General features: G+C 40.0%; 2 protein-coding genes and 2 long non-coding RNA genes across 16 annotated transcripts in view; 1 reads left to right on the forward strand and 3 right to left on the reverse strand.

Moving 5' to 3' along the window:
• LOC6037355 (tensin-1) overlaps positions 1 to 26,720 on the forward strand; it is a 447,484-nt gene that overhangs the window by 314,522 nt on the left and 106,242 nt on the right. Inside the window, exons 1-2 of one of the 13 annotated variants that reach the window (XM_038249951.1) lie at positions 14,527 to 14,592; positions 20,266 to 20,803. The exons of 11 other annotated variants lie outside the window; for them this stretch is intronic. In XM_038249951.1, the coding sequence (XP_038105879.1) occupies positions 20,687 to 20,803 (117 nt within the window). In that variant the 5' untranslated portion in view covers positions 14,527 to 14,592; positions 20,266 to 20,686. Of the gene's footprint in view, positions 1 to 14,526; positions 14,593 to 20,265; positions 20,804 to 26,720 lie in introns of those variants that run through there. One more of the 13 variants, XM_038249958.1, reaches the window with a different exon arrangement.
• Positions 3,448 to 4,850, reverse strand: LOC119765650. Its single transcript, XR_005276877.1, has 4 exons — positions 4,688 to 4,850; positions 4,420 to 4,623; positions 3,908 to 4,357; positions 3,448 to 3,852 (listed from the first exon to the last, which is right to left on the reverse strand). It is a non-coding gene; the product is annotated as an uncharacterized LOC119765650 (long non-coding RNA).
• LOC119765652 lies at positions 4,878 to 5,387 on the reverse strand. Its single transcript, XR_005276881.1, has 3 exons — positions 5,300 to 5,387; positions 5,024 to 5,162; positions 4,878 to 4,949 (listed from the first exon to the last, which is right to left on the reverse strand). It is a non-coding gene; the product is annotated as an uncharacterized LOC119765652 (long non-coding RNA).
• On the reverse strand, positions 9,246 to 13,162 carry LOC6037363 (golgin subfamily A member 6-like protein 22). The gene is made up of 2 exons (XM_038249959.1): positions 11,145 to 13,162; positions 9,246 to 11,057 (listed from the first exon to the last, which is right to left on the reverse strand). Exons 1-2 carry the CDS (start codon positions 12,978 to 12,980, stop codon positions 9,327 to 9,329), a joined length of 3,567 nt encoding a protein of 1,188 aa, XP_038105887.1. The 5' UTR covers positions 12,981 to 13,162; the 3' UTR covers positions 9,246 to 9,326.

Below are 26,720 nucleotides of genomic sequence, written 5' to 3' on the forward strand. Positions count from 1 at the left end.
TATATGTTTTAAAGGACATAAAATGCCAACTTTTCCGAAATTTCCAGGTTGTGCAAAAAATCTTTGACCGAGTTATGAATTTTTTAATCAATACTTTTTTTTCAAAAAATCGAAATATTGGTCGCAAAAATTTTTCATCTTAATTTTTCAATGTAAAAACAAATTTTTAATCAAAAAGTACTTTAGTGAAATTTTGATAAAGCGCACCGTTAAATCCATTTTTAGGTCTCTTTTTTGAAAATAGTCGCAGTTTTTCATTTTTTTAAATTAATGCACATGTTTGCCCACTTTAAAAAAAATTGTAAAGCTGAGAAAATTCTCTATATTTTGCTTTTTTGAACTTTGTTGATACGACCTTTAGTTGCTAAGATATTGCCATGCAAAGGTTTAAAAACAGGAAAATTGATGTTTTTTTAAGTCTCACACAAAAAAACCCATCATTTTCTAATGTCGATATCTCAGTAACTTGTGATCCGATTTACAATGTAAAAATATGAAACATTCGGGAAATTTTCCGATCTTTTCGAAAATATTGCGCCCTTTTGAAATGTTAGTCTTGGTTTAAAAAAATTTAAAATATTTTTTCGAAGAGATCGAAAAATTTCACGAATGTTTCATATTTTAACATTGTAAATCGGACCATTAGTTGCTGAGATATCGACATTAGAAAATAGTGGGCTGTTAGGGTGAGACTTAAAAAACATCAATTTTCCTGTTTTTAAACACTTGCATGGCAATATCTCAGCAACTAAGGGTCGTATCAGCAAAGTAAAAAAAAGCAAAATATAGACAATTTTCCCAGCTCTTCAAAAAAAAAATTTTTTAAGTGGGCAAACATGTGCATTAATTTAAAAAAATGAAAAACTTCGACTATTTTCAAAAAAGTCACCTAAAACTAAAACTAACTTGAAAACGGTGCACTTTATCAAAATTTTACTGGAGTACTTTTTGATTGCAAATTTGATTTTACAACGGAAAATGATGTTGAAAAATTTTTACGAGCAATATTTCGATTTTTTGAAAAAAATAGTATTGATTAAAAAATTCATAACTCGGTCAAAGATTTTTTGCACAACCTGGAAATTTCTGAAAAGTTGGCATTTGATGGCCTCTATGGTATCATTTTTTTACAGTGTAGTCCATATCCATACCTACAACTTTGTCTAAGACACCAAAACGATCAAAAAATTCTTTCAAAAGATACAGATTTTTGAATTTTCATAAATCATTTTTGTATGGACAGCTGCTAAATTTGTATGGAAAATTATATGGAGAATTTAATGATGCAAAATGGCTTCTTTGGGCATACCGAAGGCACCAAAAAAGTTTCAGTCGGATTAAAAAATACAAAAAACTGGTATGACCGAAATCTGAGAGAACTGCTCTGATGTAAAAATCCACTTGACCAACCACAAACAAGCTTCCAAAGTTTCAATAGCACCTGACCCCAACACGATCGCGTGACCGCGAAGTTCAAGGCCAAACCACGGAAGAGGCCCCCAGAGACCATCTGCTGCCGGTAAACTCCTAGATCAGCGTGTGCGAACCTTAAGCCAAAAACGTTTGCGGCAAACGTGTGAGAGCTGAACAATTTGAAGAAAAACACGGTAATTGAGCACCGTTCGTGGGGGGTTGCTTTGAGCTACTCAGTTTTAACCAAAAACAAATCTACTCAAAAATGGGTAAAGGGGGCATCTGTCAGATATCAGTGTTTTTTCACTCAGAATTCAACTAAAATTGAGCGCAATTCACTTATATCTAAATAATATTCACTCACATCCGTCATACACAGAAAAAAATAATCCGGTAAATTTACATCATTTATGATGTACCAAAAGTGCACGTCATTTATGATGCGAATTTACATCAAATTCATTGTAAATTTAAGTGCCTTCCAATGTAATCGTGCCGAACCAAAAGCGCTACGAAAACATGTAAATTTCCGATGAAATCTACGTAAATTTACCCAATCGAACATTTTTTTTACTCCGTTGAATCTAGAATCTGATGTAATTTTCATAAGCTTTGGGATGTGTATTGTCTGGGATGCATGCTGAAAATCCATGCTAAAAGCTTTTTAATGAATGAATAAACACTCAATACAAACTTTAGCATGCATTTCCAAATGCTATAAGACAAATTAAAGCATATTGAAACTCATCAAACTCTAAATCCAACGAAGTAACATATAAATATATTTAAGTTAGTTAGTTAAGTTAAATATATTCTAACTACACACATTTGCAACTTGAAATTAGCTTACTAGGAAGTTGATGTGTTGCTCAATTTTTTTTTCTTGATGACTTTTTTTTCGAATTACGGTTTATATTACAAAATGCGACGAAATAAATGTTTTTCTACTCACGTTTTGTTTGTTTAAAGCGTCATCGGTTGACCAAATGCCGTGGAGGATCTCCAACGAAACCTGTGAGGTCAACTCGCTGATAATATCTTAGAGATCGTATTGTAAAAACTAATTGAGCTCGTTCGTTCGCTCCTCGTGTTTGATGAAAAAGCTTCAAAACCGAGGGGGACGTCACTTACGCGCTAACCGAGCGATAAAGCTTCCTTTTCAAACCTTTGCAGCGTTCACTTTCTCCTTTTCGCTTTAACTTGCTTTAAGGCGCGTTAACCGCGATAACTTGCTTTTTGGCTTACCTTTTCTTGCGTTCTCGCATCACACTGCTCGATTTTTTTGACAGCGAGAACTGTCAAGAGCAAATGACAGTTCTCGTTGTCAAATCAGTCCAGCAGTTTGTTTTGCTGAATTTTTCTCCGTCACCCGGACGGATGGGGGGTAAAAAACGGTTGCGCCCGGAGTGGTGGAAGCATTCTTGCCGCGTTGTGCTGGTCAAAAGGGACACTAGTGGCCAGCTCTAGCGAGTTGGTAGCTTTCGGATGGACACTCATGAAAACGGGAGTGTTCCGGGTTGCACGATGAGACCGGCATTGGGTGCAAAGGGTCTGCCAACGATGCTGTACGATTATGAATCTGCTCAGGGGAAAACTGGGGGGCGGCAAGGTCACACGAAAGGTGTTGAGGCCACTGATGGTGTGGGTTCTGGTCGATTCACACGGTGCCAAAAAATCCGTCTGAGCTGTATTAGTAGTAGCAATATCCGAGCACGGATCGGATGTCCTGTCAAAGCACCAACACAACCAAGCAGATACACCAGAAGATCTACGGTAGAGGAAGCGTCTGCATCGAGCTGCCGGAAGTGGTTTAACGTACGCTGGGATTGTCTTTACAGAGAAGAAAATTGTAACAAGCCGCGGCTTGGTTTTCGTTATCATTTTTATTATTTCAAAATGGCTTTACATTCAATAAAGTATTCAAAACTATTCTAGTAGTCGTCCTCTTTGCCCCCCAAGCGGCGGGCAGAAGCGGCGGCTTTTAACCGCAGCATTTAGACCTGCAAAGCTAATAAGCGTTGAAATAAAAAGTCCTCCGAAACTCCACCTAGAACTTTATTACTCTTCTTCTCGCCAAATGTGTCAAACTGTGGCGCATTTTCCATTTTCCTGAATTGACCTGTCCACTCCAACGGCACCGGTTTCCCTTATAGGTTACAGCAGAACTCGTCTATGTTGTGGTCCAGACAAGCCACACGCTAAGCCGCTCGTCGGTGTCATTTTTTGGGAGCTAGTTTGCTTAAACACCCGGAAAAAACACCAAACGGCACCGTCCACTGTGCCGTCGGTTTCGTTGGACACTTCTCCCTACAGCCGCCGCCTTAAACTCACGGTTCTTCTCTCGCAGCTCATTGTTGGAATTGGTTAGAAAATACACTTCCCGGGGAGTCGCACCAAAATGCCCAGATGTGGTGCTTTCCATCGATTGATTGCAAAGATCTGAAAAAAAACATCAAATTAAAACTCAAACTCACCCGCTGAAAAGAAAACTTACACTTGAACTTTTTCTCCCCCAAGTTGCAGCTTGCGGGTCACTTTCGGGTCCAGTTGCTGCTTGTCTCGTTGAAGCAAAACCGGCGCCGGTCATCCCATCGGAGTTTAGTTTTCCGACCTTTGACCAAAAAAAATCGTGACCTGCTTTGTTTTTGTTTTCTTTCTGCGGAAACTGCTTGAAAACTTATCAAAACAAATACCGAGTTGCCAAACTTGATCGAAAAACTGCTCGAGCTATGACAGCAGGGATGCAAGATCGTTTTCGCTTTGTTCAAAAGTCGAGCAGACGCTGACCGCTTTAACTCGCTTTAACGCGCGTTAACTTGCGATAACTTGCTTTTAGGTGGCGTTATGTGAAAACTCGGCACGATGAGTAGCGTTGATGCTTTTCGAGCTCGTTTTTGTGCGTTTTAGTGTGTTATCGCAGAGTGACGTCCCCCTCGTTCAAAACCTAAAATATTAGAAAATAGTAATTTTTACTGATCATCGTAAACAAAAATAACTTACGAGTACCTAAAACATTTGGCCGCCTGTAGTTATGAGGCTAGAACCAGTTCGTTGTTGTCGTCTTCAAGCCGGAACGACGTAACTGCACGCATTACACATGGCTGAGAACTCGCTGTTCAGCGGTTTGATCATGCAGCACTTGCCGTAAGCAGCCGAAAAGTTTGACCAGTCCGTCACTAACGTGGAGGAGCCGAGCTGGCATATCCGTTGCTGAAACGAATAAATAAAATTAAAATCAAATATATCCCTAAACATAATTTAAAAATCAACTCACGAGGTCTGATTGTGTTGATTCTAAAAGATCGACTAGCAGCAATTCGCGCTGCTGTTGATCTTATTCAGGTGAAGAAACGTCAGTTACAAAGTTTACTAAGAACTTCAACTGTACCTGTGCTGGGGAGTAGTGGCGGTGTCTGAATCAACATCTCATTCAGCGATGTTCAGCAAGCTGTTTTTGTTGTTAAAATGAAGCTGCAATCTTTTCCGTTAAGATTGCCAACGACCCGAGCGAGCATGGCCTTTGGTCGACTGAAGTCCTACAAAAGGAAAGCAAAAAAAAATCCTTTAAACCTACTACTCATGAACCGCTAAATAGAAAAAAAAATCCCACCTGTATGGTTCGTTCCACGTGCACTAAGAAGTCCTAGTGCAAGAATGCCCGCTTGCGTTGGTTCGGAGCGTTAACGTAGAAACCATCATTTGGCAACCCATGAAACAGGAACGCAACCGCGGCGGGAGTCTGCTCGGTGCTATAAAGATTGAAGTAAACAGAATGACAACATGACCATCAAACAAAAATTTGTAAATTTTTGACAATTTTCTGAATTATTTCAGTTGGAGTTCCCAGCCACCGATGGATAAATTTCTCTTGGCAACTTTGACTTACCTGAAATACTATTCGGAAAATCCGTGAACCGTATTTGCACAATTTTCACTAATAATTATTTACCCTCCATCAAACAACAAAAACAAAATAGAAAAAAAGTTGGAGCAAAACAAAAACACACTGGACACTACACTCTGCAAAAGAATCATACGGAGCCTTGCCTAACAGCGCCGATTTGTCGAACAAAATTTCGCACTTTGATAAACATTACATTTTTTGCTCAACTCGGATAACATAAGTTTATCAGATTAATCTGTTTTGAACAATAAATAATTATTCGCACAAAAAATAACAAAATCTAATTCATTAAACATTCCAGAAAGTAAATAAATAGACGGTGAATTCGGTTGTCCGTTTTTGGTGTGTATGCATGTCCCCCTTTCGGCGGTCAATGGGAGAACTATATTATCCAAGACACCAACCGTGCCTGCGATGAACACGTTTCAGAAGGAATACTGATTTAAAAGGATTTTAGTTTAAATTGATGTGCATTTCTTCCATAACGTGTACTTACTTTTCGGCAGATTTTTTGGTTTTTCTGTGGATTTTGCTTAAACGTGCCAAACTTGTTTGTTTATCGGTCTCCTGTCATCCGGATGGTTATTTGTTTTGTTTAACGTTCCGAATCCTGAAAGTTGCCTGATTTTTCTTTAACAACAATTTTAAAATTATTGTATAGTGTTTAAAAAGAATTTTTGTAACATTTCCGCTGACCGACACCGATCGCGATTTTGCAGCGGCTACCGATCAACGATTTGTTGGTGGTGATGGAACAGCACGGCTTAGCCCACTCCCGGGACGATGTGGGCGCGCTTTTCGAGTTAAACTGTTTCAGTCCGTTGACGGCAGCGCCGCTTGATGCCTCCGTAATCGGCGGATCAACCTAGGCCAACAGTTAAACCGGAATATGCACCGGTTTATAGATGAGTGGTAAGTATCCGTACTGCCAACAGCTGCTTTGGAGAGGACACCACTCATGAGAAACAATGCCCCATGGCACTTCCGCAATCAAACTAGGATACATGCTGTGAACAGACTGATACCATCCAGTACGGCTGTGTAAGCTCCGCATCACCGATAACATGGCTGAACAGTCTGGTCAGATGCTGTGACTTTACCCGGCTGGTGACCCGGCAGAAAACATCTAGCCAGATAGCTTTTCCCTGAAGAACACCAAGTTTGTCGGTGTCAACTGTTTTGCCTCCGGCTGGGACAAAACGCCTTCGGCAAGGAGAGAATCAGCTCAAATTCCCGTTGCGCCCACGACAAGTTCCAAACAACTCATCGCAAGACCCGCGTCGGAAACCATTTCCACCTGGAGCCGAGCCGGGTCTTTGTTCTGTTTACTGTGCCTAAGAACATATTTTATGATATTAGCCGGCAACCTTGTTTTTATTTCAACTCATAAATTTACCTGTTTTGATGCCGATTCTCAAAGAATATTATGCTGGAAAATTTACCCTGCATAAAATGTCCCGCTAGCGCTACAAGTTCTCCAAATCCCCACCGTCAAGTAATGCCAAAGATGCTTTTGACCGTCCCCGAATTGTCTTCCAACGTAAACAAACCTACTTTTTATCGAGCTCTATCGAGCTAAATCAATCAATCGACCAAACAGCACAACAATAAATGGTTTGCTTCTGCAAGCTGTCATTTGCCACAACAAACATTTTTTTTAAATTTACAGCGTTTTAATGTTTACATGGACCAATTTTACAATGCATTCGTGCTTTACATGCTTTTCATTTATTCAAATTTGTTGTTTTTTCCCAAACAAAAAGTAGATTAGGTTGAGTTTCGCCATTACGTCGGATTTAAATTTACATGATGGCCCTTTAAATGATCTTTAGCGATTTACATCAGATCTCAATTTTACATAAAGGTGGTCTACGTAGGATTCATGGTTTACATGTCGTTTAAATTTACACTTTTTTTTCTGTGTATGCCCCATTTACTCATTTCAGAGTAGGGTTGCTTCTAACCAAAACAGAATGATTTTGAATTTGCGTGTATAGACTTTTGACAGTTCATTGATAAGCACTGAAAAAAAAACTAATAATTTAACGATCTTTAAATGTTGAGATTTTTAATTAAAACAAAGAAATTACAAAGTTCCACCTCCAAACAGTTCCAGAACTCGGCAACCAGCTCACGTCTTCCATGTGCAATCCAGCCAAACTCGACTGTATTTATTCGCAAACTTTCGCCGTCATCGCTAAAATTAGCCGATTCATTGAAAAATTACAAACACTTTCAGCAGCAGCAGTAGCAGTCAATCCACTTGTGAGATGCCCCGCATATAAAAAGTTCAAAAAGATAAAAGATTATCAGCGATGACATCATCCGAAAATCTGCTGGCACTGAAATAAATATCGTCTCAAATGTCAGCCGTAGCCGAAGGGGCACCCATTTTTTAAAAAGCAAGAATTTGTCTCTTTATTTCTGCACATCAGCGCAAAAAAAGCGCAGTCGGTGTTTGTAAACATACGGTCTGAAAACAAATCTAGCGTGTGTTTATGTGTGTATATGTGTGCGTTATGCAAATTATTGTTATATGACGCGCGAAGCTAATGAACTGAGCGTGTTATTTTAATGCAGTGTTTTTTGGACTTGTCAGATCATAGATCAAAATTTAAGACAGGTTAAGAAGCAAATCTAGGTTAAGGTCGACGCCATCTTGGATTCTATCTTGGACACTTCGTGTCATTAAAAATATAAATAGAAACAAACTGTAAACATTTCCCAATGACCTAAAAGATTTGTTGACATTTGATGACTTCATTAGCAAACGTCAAAAACAGATGCAAAACAGATTTCGAATAACACGTTAACTCATGCAGGCCAATGTAAATTAGCCTAAGCCGAATTGTAAACAAACAATCTAGCCTGCCTTTTTCCTAATGTAAACATCAACTCAAGAGCTTTTTAGAAATGGTCCAATAACTATTGTGATTCATTTGTTTATATGACCTTTTCAAAAAAAAACACTCTTGAACTGACGTTTAAAAAGGTCTTTGAATTCGTTTATATTGAATAAACAAAATACTAGATATTTTATAAACTAATTATTTATTTAAAAAAATTGCAAAGGTAGCTGGTTCTTTGGATTTCTACTTATAGGCAACTTCTTTACAACTTCCCTGAATATTTGCCAATTTCATATGCAGCTCCTTCAGTTGCAACGCCAATGCCGCGTGCTTCTTCTGTGCGGTCAGACAGTTTTCCTTAACAGCCTGGTTACTTTGCTCCTTGGCATGTAGCTTAGCTTCCAAACAAGCGATCTTCTCCTTTTGATCAACGATTGTTTGCTCTAAATTTTGCTTTGGAGTTTTTAACAGTTCATTCTTTGCAGTGATGGTTTTCTGCATTTGTAAAATAGTTTGGCCCAACTCTTTTGCCTTCGCATCCGCTTTAGTCTTCTCCAGCGACAGCTGTTTCACTGCATTAGTTTTGACGTCAAGTTGTTGCTTCAGTTTTGTGTTCTCCTTAGCCAACTCTTGCAACTTTTGCTTCAGTTCTTCATCCTTCAGCCCTTGCTCGACCTCGGTATCACTTTCAGTCCTTAGCTTTTCCAACTGCTCCACGATTTCATCACCTTTGATAGCTTCTTTCTTCTTGAACACACTTCCCAGCTTGACGTTCTTCTCCAGATAGCCAACAATCGTCTCCAGCTGTTCGATCCTGTTGCTTTGCTCGACGCTCTTCAGCTCCAACGCTAGCATCCTAGCTTGTTGAAACTCTTGCACCGACCTCAGCTTATCGTTCTCCGCTTTCAAGTTGAAATCCTCAGTATTTTCCTTCTGCTGTAGCATCTCCAGCGCCGACTCCAGCGCTTTCTTGATAGATATGTCCAGCTCATTCGACATGATTGGTTGGTACTGCTTCTTAGACCCGATGCATGTGACTGACTCTATGCTTTCTTTCTATTCCAAATAAAACATTCCTTTACCGATAGGTAAGACAAATACAGCTTTATTATCTTTGTTGTTTTCATATGCTCTACCTATATCCTGGAATTCCCCCCACCTCACACATCAACATTGCGAACAAGATCCTTCAGCCGTCTCATCATGCCGTGCATATCCTTGTTTTTGCTCTCCAGCTCCTCCTTCTCCATCCGGGAAACCTCCGCCTGTTGGCTCTTGTCCACCTGCAGATCCTCCAGCTCCTGCTTCAGCTGCTTGACCTTCTTCTCCTGCTTCGCCAAACTCTTCTCCGCGCCCTTCAGCTGCGCCTTCGCGTTTTCGTTCGCCTTACCCGCGTCCTGCAGCTGCTGCTCCAGGTCAATGTTGTGGTTGCGTTCCTCCAGCAGCAGCTCGCTCAAGTCCTTCATTTCCTCGTCCTTCTTCTGCAGTTGCTCGTTCAGCTGCTTAGTTTTGCCCTCCAAGTCGGTCTTCTCCGTTGCCCATGCGCTCAGCTGCTGGTTCCTGTCGGCAAGCAGCTCCGACAGCTCGTGCTCCAGTCGCCTGATTTTTTCCTCGTGCTCCAGCAGTCTGCTTCCCTGGGTTGCCAATCTGGAGTTCAGCTCGACCTTGTCTTCGCTCAGCACAAGTAGTTGCTGCGCCAAGTCCTTGCTGTTGATTTGCTCTTCCAGGAAGAGCTTACTCAGCTCCTTGTTGTCAGCGTCTTTCTTTTGTAGCTGTTGCTGAAGTTCCTTGTTGTCGGTTTCTAAAGCTGCTTTCTCCTCTATCCACAATTTTGTCTGTTGATTCCTTTCTGCGACAAACTCTGCCATCTCATGTTTCAGCTCCTTGATTTGGGTTTCGTACTGTGTCATACTATTTTCCATTGTTACCAGCAGCGATTTGAGTTCTTCCTTCTCCTCCGTCATGGCTATCAGTTGCTGTCCTTGGGCTTTGTTTTGGTTGCGCTCCACCAGTAACAGCTCGTTCAGCTCTCCGTTCTCATTGTCCTTCTGCTTCAACTGATTTTCCAGTTCCTCATTCTTGGTCTCCAAGTTGGACCTTTCCTCATTCCATAAGTTTGCTGCTTGTTCTTTATCAGCATTCAGGTCAGCCAACTGCTGTTCCAGCTTCTTGATGTTTTCTTCTTGCTCAATCAGTCTTGTCTCAGCACCCTCAAACTGAGTCTTTAGCTGTTCTAGCTTCTCATTCGTACTAAGCAGTTGCTGATCCAAGTCACCGCTCCTGGTCTTCTCTTCCTGAAGCAGTTCAGCCAATTCTTTGTTGTCACCACACTTCTTCTCCATTTGTAGAAGCAGATCGTTGGTTTTCCCTTCTAGCTCAGCCTTCTCCCCCTCCCACAAACTCATTTTCTGTTCCTTCTCCGCCCGTGCCTCCTCCAGCTCCTGCTCCAGCGCTTTAATCTGAAACTCGAAATCCGTCATTCGCTTCTCCATCGCAATGTTATCCTCGCTCATCGCCAGCAGTTGCTGCTCCAGGTCCTTGTTCTGTTTGCGTTCGACGAGCAGTAGCTCGCCCATGTCTCCAATCTCGGCCAGCTTCGACTGCAGCTGCAGGTGCAGCTCCTGACCGGTTGTCTCCAGCACCGACTTCTCCTCCTCCCACAAGTGCATTGTTTGGTCCTTGTCGGCGCCCAGCTCCTCCAACTCCTGCTCCAGTCGCGCGATGCGTTCCGCGTGTTCCTCCACGGTGATCTTGGTGGTCGCTAGTTGAGATTTCAGTTCTTCCCTCTCCTCCTGCATGCTTTGTAGTTGCTGCTCCAAAGTGCTCCTCTGATTTCGCTCCTCCTCCAACAGATGGCTCAGCTCCGCGCAGTGGGCGTCCTTCTTCTGCAACTGAACACGTAAATCGTCAATCTTATCCTCCAGACATGTCTTCATCTGCTCCCACAAGCTAATCTGTTGATTGTTTTCAGCAAGTACCTCTTCTAGCTCCTGTTCCAGCCGGTTGATTTGTTCCGCATGCTCCACCACTGTTTCTTCTGCGATTGCCAGTTGAGATTTGGTGTTCTGCTGCTCATCCTTCAAATGGTCGTTCTCGTCGTTCAAGTCTTGTAGTTGCTGCTTGATGGCACGATTTTCTTCGTCTGCTCCTTGTAGTTGGAGCAGAAGCTCCTGGTTCTTAGCTTCCAGGTTGGTTGTTTCCTCTTTCCACAGATTTGCCTGTTGATTTTGGGTGTCAACGAGCTCCACTAGTTCTTGTTTAAGACTTTCGATTAGCTTTTCATGCTCGCTTAAATTATTCTGTGTAGTTTCGAGTTGAGACTTGAGTTGCTCCTTTTCCTCGCTCAGTACCAGCAATTGCTGCTCCACGATCTTCTTCTGATTTCGCTCCTCGAACAAAAGTTTGTTGATCTCTTCGTTGTCCCCGTCCTTCAGCTGCAACTGCTGTTGCTGATACTTAATCGCCGATTCCAAACTTGATTTCTCCTGCTCCCATGCGCTCATCAGTTGGTTCTTATCAGTGATTTGCTCCGCCAACTCCTGATTCAGCCGCTGGATCTGTTTCTCACACTCCATCGCTCGATTCTCCGCGGCGACCAATTCAAGCCGAACGCTTTCCTGGTCAACCTTCAAGCGATCATTATCGGTGGTCATTGTTTGTAGCTGCTGCTTCAGGACTTCCAACGTCTGATTCTGTTCGTTCAACAGTTGTTGATCTTCGTCAATCTTCTTCTGGAGGTGATTTTGAAGGTTCGCGTTTCTGTTGTCTAGGTTAGCTTTTTCTTCTTCCCACAAACTCATCTGCTGGTTCTTGTCTGCGTTTAGTAGCACAAGTTCTTCATTCAGTCTTGTGATGTCTGCTTCATACTCCGTCAACCGTTTGCCCATAGTTTCCAGCTTGGCCTTTTCCTCTTCTATTGAGTTGATTTGTTGTTGCTTGTCTGATCGTAACACCGCTAACTCCTCGTTCAGCCTAACGATCTGGGTTTCGTATTCAGTCAAACGATTCTCCGTAGCAGTTAGATGCGATCTGCACTCCTGTAATTGTTGCTCCAGAACCTGATTCTGACTCCGTACTTCCTCACTGTCACTAATCTTCCGCTGCAACTGCAGATTCAGCTCGGTGTTCTGCGTCTCAAAACATGACTTATCGGCTTGCCACAAGCTCATCTGCTGAGTCTTCTCCGCGTAAAGCCCCGTCAGCTCCTGCTTCAACCGCTCGATCTGCTTCTCGTGCTCACCCAGCTGCGCCTTGACGTTCGTCTGTTCCACCATCAGCCGAAGGTTCTCCTCGGTCAAGTCCTGCACCTGCTGCTCCAGCAGCTTGTTCTGACTTCGCTCGTGCTGAAGCTGCCTGCCCAGCTCCTGATCTTCAGCGTGCTGCCGGCGCTGCGCAGTCTCCAGCTTGTTCACCAGCTTCTTGAAATCCTCGGTGACTTGCGCGAGTTCCGAGTCCTTCGACTCGTAATTGACCGGTTCGATGGCGCTCCTGGAGTCGTTCAGCTTCTTCATCGAGTCATCGTGGTCTCGCGAGTCGTCATCGTCGTCCAGAACGATGGTTTCCAGCTGTTCCGTCTTGACGTTCCGCTCGGGACGACCAAACTCCGCCTTGATCCGTTTTGTGTCAAACGGGGTGAACTTTGCCTCGTACGGATCATCCTCGCCGGCTTCCCGTTTGACCTTTTTGTGGCGTAGCGTGACCAGCTGGCTCGATAGCTGGTGGTTCTTGTCGTTCAGCAGCTGGAACGCACTCTGCAGCTGGATCAGCTGCTGCTCGATCTCCTTGATATGGTGCTGGTCTTCCGGTTGCTGCATTGTTTTGGGATGTTGATGCAGCCTTTCCAAATCTTTTTGTTTATGAGCTGTTGTTTCGGTTCTTACGATCAACGAGATATCAACTAAGTAGCAAATTGTACCGGAACAAAACTAAAATAGGTAAACATAATCAAAAGTAAATCTAAATAATAACTTTACCTAACAACAGTCAAACTAAGCTGATTTATTTCCGATGCAAACATTAGTTTTAGGTAAACGTCAAACTAGCTGGTCCAACTAGAATAACAGATTCAAACAAGAAACAATCTAGCAAATTTCCCACAAAAATTGTCAGTTGGAATTTTGCAAGTTCACATTTTGTTTTCAGTAATTTCAAATAGGAATCTGCGATTTTTTGAAGAATGCTCCCAAACATGCGTTATTGAACTTTGACAGTTAGCAAGTGACGTTACCTCAATGTTGATTGATCTTCCCACTGAGAAATGTAACAATCAGTCGAATAAAATCGGGCTGACGAAGGCCGATCGGGGCGTTACATTTCTCAGTGGGTAAGATCTGGAAGCAACAGGAAAACAAAGTAAAGTTATAACAAGCAAAACAATGTAATTGGGCCAATGTCGAAGTGTAAACAACAAGTCTATCCTGCTCACGTCAAATGATGTTTACATTTGGAACGAGCAGGATAGTCTCTTTGTTTACACTTCGACATAGAGCTTTATGACGTTTCGCGTACGCACACTAGCGCACCATTTGGTTTTGCTGGTTGACAAAATTTAACCTCACTCAGCCCCCGGTGGTTAGTAACTTTTTCGTTTGACACCATAGAAAACAAAACAATTTTTTGAGCACCGAAACTCGCTTTAAACTGACAAGTAACGGGCCGTAACGCCACGTGCCTCTTCACCGCGTTATTTACTCTGAACCAACATAACCTCGCAAGCTGCGAGCACCCGCACTCGAGAGTTTGTTTACAGCACAAATACCATCGCAGCGTTTTCATCATCTGTTTGGCCTTCGCCGTTGCCCTTGAAATTGCTCTTCCCTGTCCCCCTCCCGGCCCACTCCTCCCTCACTTTGGCCGCCAAAACAACAGCTGACATTTGCAGGGCACGCTTGGATGCAACTCGCATCCATCTCTGTCGCGTCTTCACGACAAACAAATGCCGAGCGCGCGCCGCCGCAAATGCTCTGTTTTGGGGCGCTGGTGACATTATCCCCCCTAGGAAATGAGGTTAGGTTTGTCGGCACGCCGATCTGCGCAGAATCCGGCCACAGCCGCGGCGTCCGAGGACGACGCACTTCGGCTCGGGGCGGACGCAGGGTGTGTCAAAATGGGGACATTTTGAGGGAAATTTGTTGAAATTTTTAGGTTAGGAATGTTAAAACAGATTTGAAGACGCCATCTTGAAACCATTTTTGACAGCTGGAGGCGCTGCGAGCGGGGCGTCCCCACTTTTTCGCTGGACACTGTGTCAGACGCATTCGTTCACTTGACAACAGTGCGTTGGCCAGAGGGAGACAACGCGCGTTGCGGCGTCCTGCTCCGGGCCGCGATGCGGGGTTCCGTTTGGTCGTGCCGGAAGGTCGTCAACCAGTTCCGTTCCGGCGGTGTTACTTAGCGCACCACGTTCGTCCGCGGTTTCGGTGTTCGGTAAGGGGTTGGGGTTGTGGCGGTTCCGCAGTTCCGGTAATCGCGGCCTTCTTAGACGTCTGCGGGTCATAAATTACGAGAATTCCGGGGAAAGTTTCTGTGATCCGAAATGATTCGTAAGCGTTGTGGATATCCAACGTCCTTGAAGTTTGAAGCAAACTGCGGTATCCTTGAGAAATGACCGCACCGGAAGGATTAACGACCGGAACAGTGCATTGAAGTACCTGGAAAAAGTCGCTGGGTCAATCCAAGTAGTCGTAAACAGTTTAGCGCACAAACACTCTGAAAAAAAATCTACGCTAAACTAAAGAGAATGAGAGAGCGGTTGAGACGTCGACGGAAAGCGATTTATTTTCGGAGGATCCGTTTGTCGGGGAATCTGGACGCTAATTATGAAATATGACACAGAGTGTTGCTCTTTCGGCTGTGTTTACGAGAAGGAATTCTACTCGGCGTCGTAAATTTTCATGCCTGACGGCTCATCTGGTCGTGTTTCAGAGATTTAGGATTTCAATGTGGTGAACTTTGAAACGTGACGTTGAGGGTTAACGACATCTAGTGTCAAACTAGGCGATTCCAACTTGTATACAACATTTCATTCTGAAATGATGAACTTGCACGCAAGATCAAACTTTTTTATTAGTGACATCTAGTGTTGAGTAGGGAAAACTTGTCCCAATTGGAACAAATCCTTTCTGAAACAGATTTAAATCGAACAAATTTCAACTGTTACTGGTTTTTTTTTTGTATCGTGTCCATTGTGTGTCTCCACCGTTTAGCGTGTAACCGGCCCAAAATGGGGGCCACTTTCTCGCTGTTGATCTGCTGCAGTAAAACTCTGCAACGTCGTCTCCACCGCCACAACCCTCCTTGCTGTTGCTGCAATCACTGCTGCCTGCATCACCAGCAATGCAGAAGCTCGCATCTGCAGCATCCCTCCTCGGTGGTGGGATGTCATCGTGACGGCAGCGCCACCAACACCATTACAAGCCTAGGAGTAGATGAGCTGCTGCTGGCGCAGCATCAGCGAAATTGGATTAATAATGTAAAACGACGTGATAATTAAGTGATAATTGCGCGACGCATCGCGAAACACTTTTGTTATGTTGGGTTTGCCCCCTTACTTCCAAGCGCCCGGCTGGTGTAATCAATTATTGCAGTGTAGCGAAAATGTGGCCTGTAAATAAGCCTTCTTTTCTTGTTGGAAGTTGAAGCGTGTAAATAAAGATGAAATTGATGCTGCAGAAACAATCAGAGTGAATTATAAGAAAAATTTAATTTCGAATGATAATAAAAAAAGAACATGTAAAATAGTCATGTGATACCAAATTTGTACAAAGAACAACATAAGGCAGAAAATAATGTGATAAGTGTAAAAAAGAATAATTTAAACATGCGAAAATAGGTCAGTGAGGTTCGGACAATTTGTTGTGCTAATTGATGGAATATGAGACTGGCAAACGCCGTAAAAAATTAAAGGTTGAAAATGTGATGGTTGAATACTATTTTGTTTGTATTGTGAAGGCAGACAAAAATCAAAATACGAGCGCAACCTGTCAAAGCTTGTTGCGCCACGGGCTGATGTACACGACTAACAAACCACTAAAATTTTTGATCGGCGCAACAGGTTTTTTTTTGGTTTGGTGGTGCGATAGTAATTTACCTAAATTAATGTGTAAAAAGTTGAATTTAACAGAAAATGATGTAAAATTTCACTTTTTTTGTCGCAAAATCCGGCAACATTCGCAAATGTAAAATAATCGAAGTATTTTTACTGTGAATTCAATGAAAACGCAATTGCCAACAAAAATTGATTATTGCGCGTATTCCCGAAAAAGATACGCGGCAAATCAGCCTCGAAACGACGCGCCGCACTTTCGGCAAATGCGCGCTGTCAAATCCCATACTGCGCGTTTTGTTTTTGTTGATCTTCTTCTTAGAATCGCATGGCAATGGAGCACCCGCAGTCGAGCAGTTTTTGACAGTTCGCTCCATAAGAAATACATTGTAGAAAAAAGCAAAAACTGCTCGAGTGGAAGTGCTCCATTCAGAAATTGCATGATATATGTTCAAGGAGCGCTTCCTCCTTCATCCTTCAAACAAACTTAAGAGAAAAATCATATTTTTGAAAAATCAGTGTATGTCCCCGGGCAGACGGTAATAACAAAATTCATACAATTTCAATAACAAATACTGTTAAAGTAACAGAAAGTGCTATGGATTCTTCTTGAAAAGTCCATTTTTGCATAAGAGTTGAATAACAGTTTATGTTATAATAACAACATTTGTTATTGGTCTGATATTGATTGAAAGCAAAAACAACTTGGGAATAACATTTTTTGTTATGGAAGAATACCTCCAACTGTTATTCGGATGATCGGATTAGCTGTAAAAATAACAAAAAATAATAACAAAGATTTGTCTGTTATTACAATAACAATCGAATAACAAAAAAAGCATAACGACGAATAACAAATCTTGTTATCAATAACATAAAATGCTATTGGCCTAGTATTTTTAAATATCAAAAAACGTTATTCCAAAGTTATTACTGTCTGTGAATTTTTCAAAAAATATTTAGACTGGGCCGAGTGGTTTTTCTCCAAAGTTTGTATTTGTTTACAAAAAATAAAATAAAATAATTCCCTTCAGAAAATATTCAGATTTTCATGCTTTGAACAACTCTTTATCGAAACTGGAAATGGATTTTATTTGTATTTTTTTATTTGGCTCAAACTTTGTGGGGGCCTTCCCTATGACCAAAGAAGCTATTTTGTGTCATTGGTTTACCCATACAAGTCTCCATACAATTTTGGCAGCTATCCATACAAAAATGGTACGCAAATATTTAAACAGCTGTAACTTTTGAGTGAATTTTCTGATCAATTTGGCGTCTTCGGCAAAGTTGTATTGTTCAGGACTATTGAGAAAAACAAATAGGTACACGGAAAAAAAAATTGCTGATTTTTTAATTAACTTTTTTTCACAAAAACTCATCTTCCCAAAATACGTATTTTTTGATTTACGAGATTTTTTGATATTGTGGATTTAGCTGGTAGCTGGATTTTCTAGCATCTTCTTACAGTCATTGGAAACGGTCGTGGATAGACCTAGGGGTTCCCAAATGGTGTAAAAAAGTTCAATTCTAGAAACAATATGGATTAAAATTTTGATTTTTAGTCACTTCTCTGACATCAGGAATAATTGTTTGAACATGCTCATTTTCGCATTTTTTTTTATTCAGTCGGAAAAATATTATTTTTCTTGAAAAAAGTTTCATTTTTAACCACATGACCACCCCTAATTCTGGCTCGATGCCGCCATCATGCGACCGCATGCTCCGTTTGTTTATCAACAAAGCTGCTGCTGGATGGTGAGACGAAGTGAGGGGGGGGGGGGAGGTTTTGACATTTTTATGCCCGCATCTGGCCCGCCGCCTATTTCGTCGGTCACTGAGTCGCCGGTTGTTTCCAACGACCGAGTCCAGTTAGGAACTAATCTTACAATATGTTAGGGGACAAAACCCCGCAACTTTTGAGCTATAGAGAAGTATGGTCAAAAAATCTGCCGCCGATTTTTGAATTTTTGAAAAAATAGTGATTTTTGGAAAAAATCGAAATTTTAACCAAAATAAAATTTGACCTCACGTTAAAAAAATTAAATTTGCAATCGAAAAGTACATTACAGATTTTGTGATAAAGGGCTCCGTTTTCAAGATATAGCCACCGAAAGTTTTATTTTAACGAAATATTTGCAGTTTTTCGATTTTTTAAAATATTGACCATGAGAGACCATTTCTGAAAATATTTTTTTTTAGTTCAGAAAATTTGCTATGAAATTGTCTAAGAGACATTGAAGATTGGACCTCTGGTTGCCGAGATACAGCGGCTTGAAGAAAAAGAAACAATATTTTGAAATTTTTTAAACCAATACTAATATTTCAAAAGGGCATAATTTTGAATGTTTGGTACTTTTTGTAGTACTGCACATCGAAAATTTTCAAAAATTTAAAAGGTTTTTAAATAAATCCACACATGTTGAAAATGATTCTAAACGCAGGGGAATGCATTTTGAAATGATTTCAGCTGATTGCACTTGAATTTCCTTTGACATGTCGAAGTTTTTGAAAAAAATGGTAAGCTATATTCTTGATTTTTTTCACAATTTGTGAAAAACTCAAGTGTGTGCCCATGGCCCAATTTTGAAGAAGTTATATTTTTTAAAACAATCGTGAATAATTAGTTGATAAATATTGGTTTTCGTTTCCATAGACATTATTTTACAACAAATATTTCAATGGAGAGCTAAAATTAGAATTTGAATGCAAGTTTGACCACTCACTTTTGCGACATCTACAGTTGAGTAGTGAAAAATTATTCTCATTAGATCAAGTAAGTAAATTCGAACGAAAATTTAACAGTTTTGCTGCCAAAGACAGTTTCAAGCTTGCTGCCAAAAAGTCTGTCCTCCTTTGAATCCTTTCCAGCAACTCTTGAACCCATTCAAACCACCATTTAGAAGTGACCAAAAGTGCCGAAAAGTCATTCGCCGGCCGTTGTTAACATTCCGAAGGATGTCGACCGTTAAATCAAAACGCAGATCGTATCGCTTCGCACATATGTAGAGTAGTTAAGGGGAGGGCAGCTCATTCATTGATATGTGCTCTCTGCTCGATATGGTGGGAAATCGAAATTTGGCCAATGTCCTGAAAAAGGCAATGAAAAAGCAGTGCCGCCGCGACGCAAAGTCTCTCGTTTGGTAGGGCCATTTTTCTCTAATCTCTATCTCATCTAAACCCTAGAAAGGGGACGGTGGGGGAAGAAGTTTGACATGAATCTGGCCGGGAAAGACACACATGGAGGGGCAGGGGATTTGAATCCGCTGGTAAAATTATGTTTTTGTGTTGTTTTGTGGGGAACGATGTGTCTTTTCGAATTTGCGATTGAGACGTGAAGATAAATGGGCATGATTTTGGAGATTTGAAATAAAAACTGTGTGTTCACCGAGACGGATTGGAATTTCGTCTGGGGATTTGAACGTGGTGTAATAGTGATCGAGATGTTTGGTTGGAAACATTTGGCACTCTCAAAACATGGTCCAAAAATTCAACAGACTGGAAAACTGACACACATAATTCTGAAGAAAAAACCATGAGGAAATCACAGCTCTCACGCAAAACATACATTCGAATGTTGAGTTTAACAGAAAACTTGCGTGCAAGTTTACCTCTAGACTTCTGTGACATCTATTGGTCAGTAGGAAAAGCTATGGTTATTTAGTGTGAATGTTAAATAGAAAAACCAACAATGAGATTTGATAAGAAAAAACTAAATAATTGAAAATACAAAAAAAAGGACTAAAATTGCAAAACAAAAACTTAATCTGTCAAGCTAAACTTGCCAGAAAAAGCAACAAAAAAACACTTGCCTTGTACAACCATATTCAATTCTAATTTTGTCCGCTCGTTTTACGGCTGACCCGCGTCGTAACGGCAGGTCGTCCACGCAAACGACGATGACCGCGCGCGTCCATTTCAACCTCAATAGCCGACGATCATGATGATGATGATGATTGGTTGATGAGTTTCCAAGTAAATTATTAGGCATTTGTGGCAAGCCAAACTTACACGCTATAGGTAATTGTTTTAACAAGCCGGTTATTTTTTTATTCAAGTCAGTTTTAATGGGTTTCAACGGTTAAAAACTAACAAAACGGAAACAAAAGAATCATAAACAGAGCGCAAAAATGGTAGTTCCAATGTGAAAACAACAAAATAGAAAACTTACAAGCAAAAGTGTTGTGCCTTCTAAAAAAACGGAAAGTGAGACTGACTAAAACCAAAAACACACAAAACGGTACTAAACCAGTGTACGAGTAACTGCCAAGCAATAGTTGAGGTAATCTCAACGAGAAAAAAAAACACCAACAAAGCTGTGTAGAAGAGAAAAAGTAAACAAAACAAACTTTATTGACACATATCACTTGGCCGTGTGACATAACCTGCAAAACGAGGGGGGGTTTTAGAATGCAATAAAAGGAAAGAAGGAAGAGGAAAGAACAATAACCGAGAGGACACGCCAACTTGACACACGTAATGTACGATGCCCACCACGATGAGGCTAGCGATCCAAATGCACCACGTTGCTCGATAACGACGTTCCTCCATCGGGTTGCTTTCACCGTGCTTCATGCGTCCTTTTTCCTAGAGAATGTATGTTTGTTGTTTCCTTTTATTCATCGATACCACCGATACGTCCGATTCGCCCACACAAATACTCATTTGTACCGATGCTTTTGTGTTTTGCTTTGTTTTACCTTGCATGCAAGCGGATTTGCCATAATGGTGGATGCCATAAAAGTGGAGAATTGTCACTGTATTTTAAACATAAGATTTCTAGCAACACATTGTAAATGGGTCAAAGGCAAAGTGTAAACAATCAGTTTACCCTATTCGTTCCTAATGTAAACATCAACTGACGTGAGCTGGATAGTCTGATTGTTTACATTTTGTCTTTCGCCCAAATACAGTAGTTTGCTTGATTTATAGCAGAGCCACCATTATGATATAATATCGTTGTTGTTTATTGCTAGAGTTGCTTTTTATTTATTGAGCTTTGTTTTGAATTTTTTGACTGTTTTTCAATAGGATTAAGCACCAAATAATCAACATTTAACATAAGCATTCTTCATGTTGTGTGTGTGTTAAATTAGGAATTAAAACAAAGATATTAAAAATATGACAAAAATACGTCATTCATAAAAGGATTGATGGCCCTATGTTGAGCCTACTTAGCAAGGTTTCCTCTAAATTTCTCGTTCTCTAAAAAACAAACAGTTTGCCTAAGAACTGGTCAATATTGAGTAATTCTCTCTAAAACCGGAAAGGGATCTTATTTGATTTTTTTTTATTATTTGGCTCAAACTTTTACGGGGCCTTTCGTATGGCCAAAGAAACTATTTTGTGGCATTGGTTCACCCACACATTTTCTTAAAAATATATTGTCTTCGGCAAAGTTGTATGTATTGTTGAAGATTATTCAGAAAAAATAGGTACACGGAAACATAATTAATCCGTATTTTTTGGATTTTCAAGATTTTTTTATATGTTATAGGGGACAATAGGGGGGAAATAGTCTGTGGACCCGTTGTTTTGGGGTAAGCGTGGTTGCACCTCACCCAGTCGGCCTGGGTTTGATCCTAGAAGGTCCCGGTGGCATTTTTCGGGACGAGATTTGTCTGATCACGCCTTCCATCGGACGGGAAGTAAATGTTGGCCCCGGACTAACCTAAAAAGGTTAGGTCGTTAGCTCAGTCCAGGTGTAGGAGTCGTCTCCCTGGGTCCTGTCTCGGTGGAGTCGCTGGTAGACAGTTCGACTAACAGTCCAAAGGTCGTCAGTTCGAATCCCGGGGTGGATGGAAGCTAAGGTGTAAAAGAGGATTGCAATTGTCTCAACAATCAAGCCTTCGGACACTTAGTTTCGAGTAGGAATCTCGCAATCGAGAACGCCAAGGCAAAGCTGTAGAGCGAATAATTTGATTTGATTTTTTTGGGACAAAAACCCGCAACTTTTGAGACGCAGAGAAGTATGGTCGAAAATTCTGGTTTGAAATCGATTTCAAGATTGTAAAAAAAGGGTTCAATTCACATCAAAACAGATTTTCAAGCGGGGGGATGGCAACCCTATTCCGACCAAAGCAAACTGACAACAGTCGACATTAGCACGGTTGTCAAATGGGAGCCCACAACAAAAGCACTAGCTGTCAAATGGTAGCCAATAACAAATCATTGTTTGGGTTTATGATTTTCAAATTTTCCGCAATTTAAACGATAAATTCCTGAAAAAAACACGTGAATTGTGTTGCTGATGGCAAATTCTATCATATTCTGGTAGATTCCACCCCAATATTGGCTGAAAATTCATATCGAATAAGTGATTTTTCTGTTTACCTTTTTTTTTTTGCTTTTTTTCTTTTGGTCGACAAAACAGTGCGCCCGTACACTCAGAATCGGCATTACACATTTTCCAGTTTGCTTTTACACATTTGCATGGGACTTTTGAGTTCAACCAGGATAACACACTTCGTGTAACCATAGTAATATGTATAATACTGATTGTCAGTGTTTGTTTTCGGAACTTCCAAGATGGCTTCTTCTTCGCTACCCCATGTTTTCAAATATGAAACGCGTTTGCAGAATCTCCTATGAGTCTTAATTTTTTTTTAAAAATAAGTGATTTTGTCTGCCAAAACGTGTTAGCATAAAGGGGCATAACAATCCTTCATCAGGATTTGATTGATTCCAATCGTTCGGGTGTCAGACAAAAGATTAGAAAACATTTTTTTTTTTAATTTTATAAGAAGTTCTTGTTACAGTAAGATATGTGCAAGTTTTTTTTCCATTCTTTTAAGAGTGTACAGCAACCAAAGAAGTTGTTGTCTTCTTGCTCCCAAATTGCCAAAACCCAATCCAGCAACAAGCTTATTGTACAAGTAGTCAAACTATGTTGTAATTTACTTAGTAGACGGTACTTCAGGGAATGAATCAAACTTTAAATCGATAGTTCCCGTAGTTTTGAAGATACTCAAATGTCTGTAATAAAAATCTTGGTGCAAAAACTTTGGTTAATGTGCACCGTTAAGCATGATTAGATTTTATAAGAGAATTCAGATTTTTGAACATGAAACCAGGGGAGCAGTTCTCTACGGAATCGGTCTTTTTTCTTTAATTTTAATTTTTGTATTTTTTAATCCGGCTGAAACTTTTTCGGTGCCTTCGGTATGCCCAAAGAAACCATTTTGCATCATTAGTTTGTCCATATAATTTTCCATACAAATTTGGCAGCTGTCCATACAAAAATGATATGTGAAAATTCAAAAATCTGTATCTTTTGAAGGAATTTTTTGATCGATTTGGTGTCTTCGGCAAAGTTGTGGGTATGGATATGGACTACACTGAAAAAAAATGATACAAGGTAAAAAAAAATTGGAGATTTGTAGTTTAACTTTTTGTCACTAAAATTTGATTTGCAAAAAAAGCACTATTTTAATTTTTTTTTATATGTTTTAGAGGACATAAAATGTCAACTTTTCAGAAATTTCCAGAATGGGCAAAAAATCTTTGACCGAGTTATGATTTTTTGAACCAATACAGATTTTTTCAAAAAATCGAAATATTGGTCGCAAAAAAAATTTCAACTTCATTTTTCAATGTAAAATCGAATTTGCAATCAAAAAGTACTTTAGTGATTTTTTGATAAAGTGCACCGTTTACAAGTTATAACCATTTTTGGGAACCTTTTTTGGAAATAGTCACAGTTTTTCATTTTTTAAAAATAGTGCCCATGTTTGCCCGCTATTGAAAAAATATTTTTGAAAAGCTGAGAAAATTCTCTATATTTTGCTTTTTCGGACTTTGTTGATACGACCCTTAGTTGCTGAGATATTGCCATGCAAAGGATAAAAATCATGAAAATTGATGTTTTCTAAGTTTCACCCGAACAACCCACCATTTTCTAATGTCGATATCTCAGCAACTATAGGTCAGATTTACATTGTTAAAACATGAAACATTTGTGAAATTTTCCGATCTTTTCGAAAAAAAATATTATCAAAAATTTTAAATCAAGACTAACATTTCAAATGGGCGTAATATTGAATGTTTGGCCCGTTTGAAATGTTAGTCTTGATTTTATTTTTTTTTGAATTTTCACATATCATTTTGTATGGACAGCTGCCAAATTTGTATGTAAAATTATATGGATGCAAAATGGCTTCTTTGGACACACCGAAGGCACCAAAAAAGTTTCGGCCGGATTAAAAAATATAAAAAAAATCGAATGACCGAAATCTCAGAGAATTGCTCTGGGATGGAATAACCGCAAACAAATCTTTTTTTCGCTTGCGAACATTTATTCGCGAAAGAGGGAGAAGGCAAAACACGCAAAAAATCGCTTCCAAACTTTTTGGAGCTCATCAATCAGTTGAAGATGTTGGGTGAATCTCACTGTTAGCTCAACTTAAATTAATTCATTTCGCTTTGTTTACAAACATTGCTCGTCTACGAAAACTGACAGGTCGTTTTTCGACGTGCGATGTTACACCAGCAAGTGTCGTAGTGAAATCGATGTTCCGTCGAATAATCCTTGCTTCCTTCCGTTTTTTTGCTGATGAGCGTCGAATGATAATCTTTTGATGAAGTTTCTTCTATGGTTGCTTGATTTTTTTAATTCCTTCAACGTTATTCATTTATGATTGTGAAACATTTTTGTAAATTTATCAATTTTTTCAAACATGAGAACTTCTTCAAGAAGTTTTTTTGAGAAAATACAGAACTCCTCATTGAAATGATTTATTGTATTTTTTAAGAACTACACGCATTTTAATATACTTTAAAAAATAATATCTGTTTTATAAATATTTGAGTGATTTTTTCAAATAATTCAAGCGTGCGTTGATAATTCAAAAAATATATCATGTTGTGGTACATTTTTCTTGAAAATGTGTGAAATAGGCTTGATTTTTTTTATTTCATTATTTAATAAATCTTTACTGAGTTTTAAAATGAACCTGAATTAACCGAACAAATCTTTTTACGTTATTTCTATCAAAATTTGTCAAACTAAGCTAACTTCAATATTACAAACACTAAATCTTTGTCATTTTGTGGTTCGGAATCGCAGGCCTCTAAAAAATTTAACTTTTAAACGCCAAATTCTTATACCTACTGCAAATAGCACTACTTAAATTTTTAGTTGGGTTTTCACTGAACAAAAAATATTTATGGAGCTGTCAAACTTTCCCGGAATTACAGTAGATTTTCATTAAATGAAAAAAATTATTGGCGAAAAAAATTAAATTCATTTTAAAATCGCCTATTTTCCTGTTTTTGTCCAAAATTCACTCGTTCCAAAATATAAACAATTGATATCATGTATAGATTTACTCATTTTTCTCTCAAACAGCATTCCGCATAATGTTTCTCACCATCCCACGCAATCCTCGCAATTCGTTTGAAGTCTACACAGTAAAAAATCCGATGATAAAATCGCATGCAAAAGCATGCACATCACCTTCGTCAAAATAAACACTTAATATTACAAACTGCATGTAATTTTTTTTTTGCAAACACAAAAAAATGCAACCGACGGGATTCAAACCCAGCACCAACAGTAAGAACTGGTGCCTTAGCCCGCTCGGCCATCAGACCGATGAAGAATGGTATACGCATATATGAGCTAGACATTTCGGTCAAATAGGCCTCCCATACTGATGGGCTACATATTTCAGGGTGTAAAATCAGATAAAATTGCACAAAATAATGCAATATTTATTTTACACCCAGGCCTTTTACACGCAGCGGGATTACTACTTTTTTAGCTGTGTACGATGCCCAAAGTGCGGCACGTGAGCCACTTGCAATTTCACTTTGCTGGGATTGCTCCAAATGGCTTTTAACAAGGGGGATTCAATTGCATCCCCTTTCTGCCCTGCAAGTGCTCATTTCTTTGCAGTCGAAACGTGCCTAACAAGTTAATAAAAATAAGGTCTGGGCCTGGAGGGAAAAACACGCAAACCAAGATCGCTTCAAGGGATTTGCGCCGCGGCATCCCAATTATGATTCATTATTCTTTTTCGTTCTCGATTTTTGCGGGTGAAACTAATTTCAAAGTTCTTTCGCCGACGCCAACCACTATTGCGTTTTTTTTTGTGTTTCAAGAATAATTCCGACACAGAAGTAAAGCCGAAACCCAAGGAAATCGGCCACGCACTCAAATTAACGAAATAATGTATGCAAAATAAGCGCCAATTTGAGTCGTAAAACAAAAATTTAAGTAATACCTCGTTTTGAACCATAAATCTTCCGCGACCGTGTTCGTGCACCTTTCATGGACTTAAGACTTTTTTCCCCTCAAATTTTTGGTCTCTGAAAGTGGTCGTAAACCTTATTTTTTTCCGTCCCGATGCGATGGTTCAATTTATCTGCCGTTTGGTTCAGGTTCTGATTTTATTTTCACGGAATCTACCTGTCCGCGGTCAGTCCGCATATATGGAATAAGTTTTATTGGTGTTTTATCGGGGGCCCTGGAAATGAGCGTGTTGTCACGATGTTATATCTCTGGATGTTTTTT

This window comes from Culex quinquefasciatus, chromosome 1, assembly GCF_015732765.1.
Source record: "Culex quinquefasciatus strain JHB chromosome 1, VPISU_Cqui_1.0_pri_paternal, whole genome shotgun sequence".
NCBI classification, from domain to species: Eukaryota; Metazoa; Arthropoda; class Insecta; order Diptera; family Culicidae; genus Culex; species Culex quinquefasciatus.

Coding starts and splice junctions, on each gene's coding strand:
- LOC6037363 (XM_038249959.1), bottom strand. CDS start 12,980: ATGCAGCAACCGGAAGACCAGCACCATATCAAGGAGATCGAGCAGCAG. Junction 11,058..11,144: donor TGGAACAGGAGCTAGAAGAG/GTACTTGCTGAA, acceptor TTACGTGTTCAG/TTGCAGAAGAAGGACGCCCA.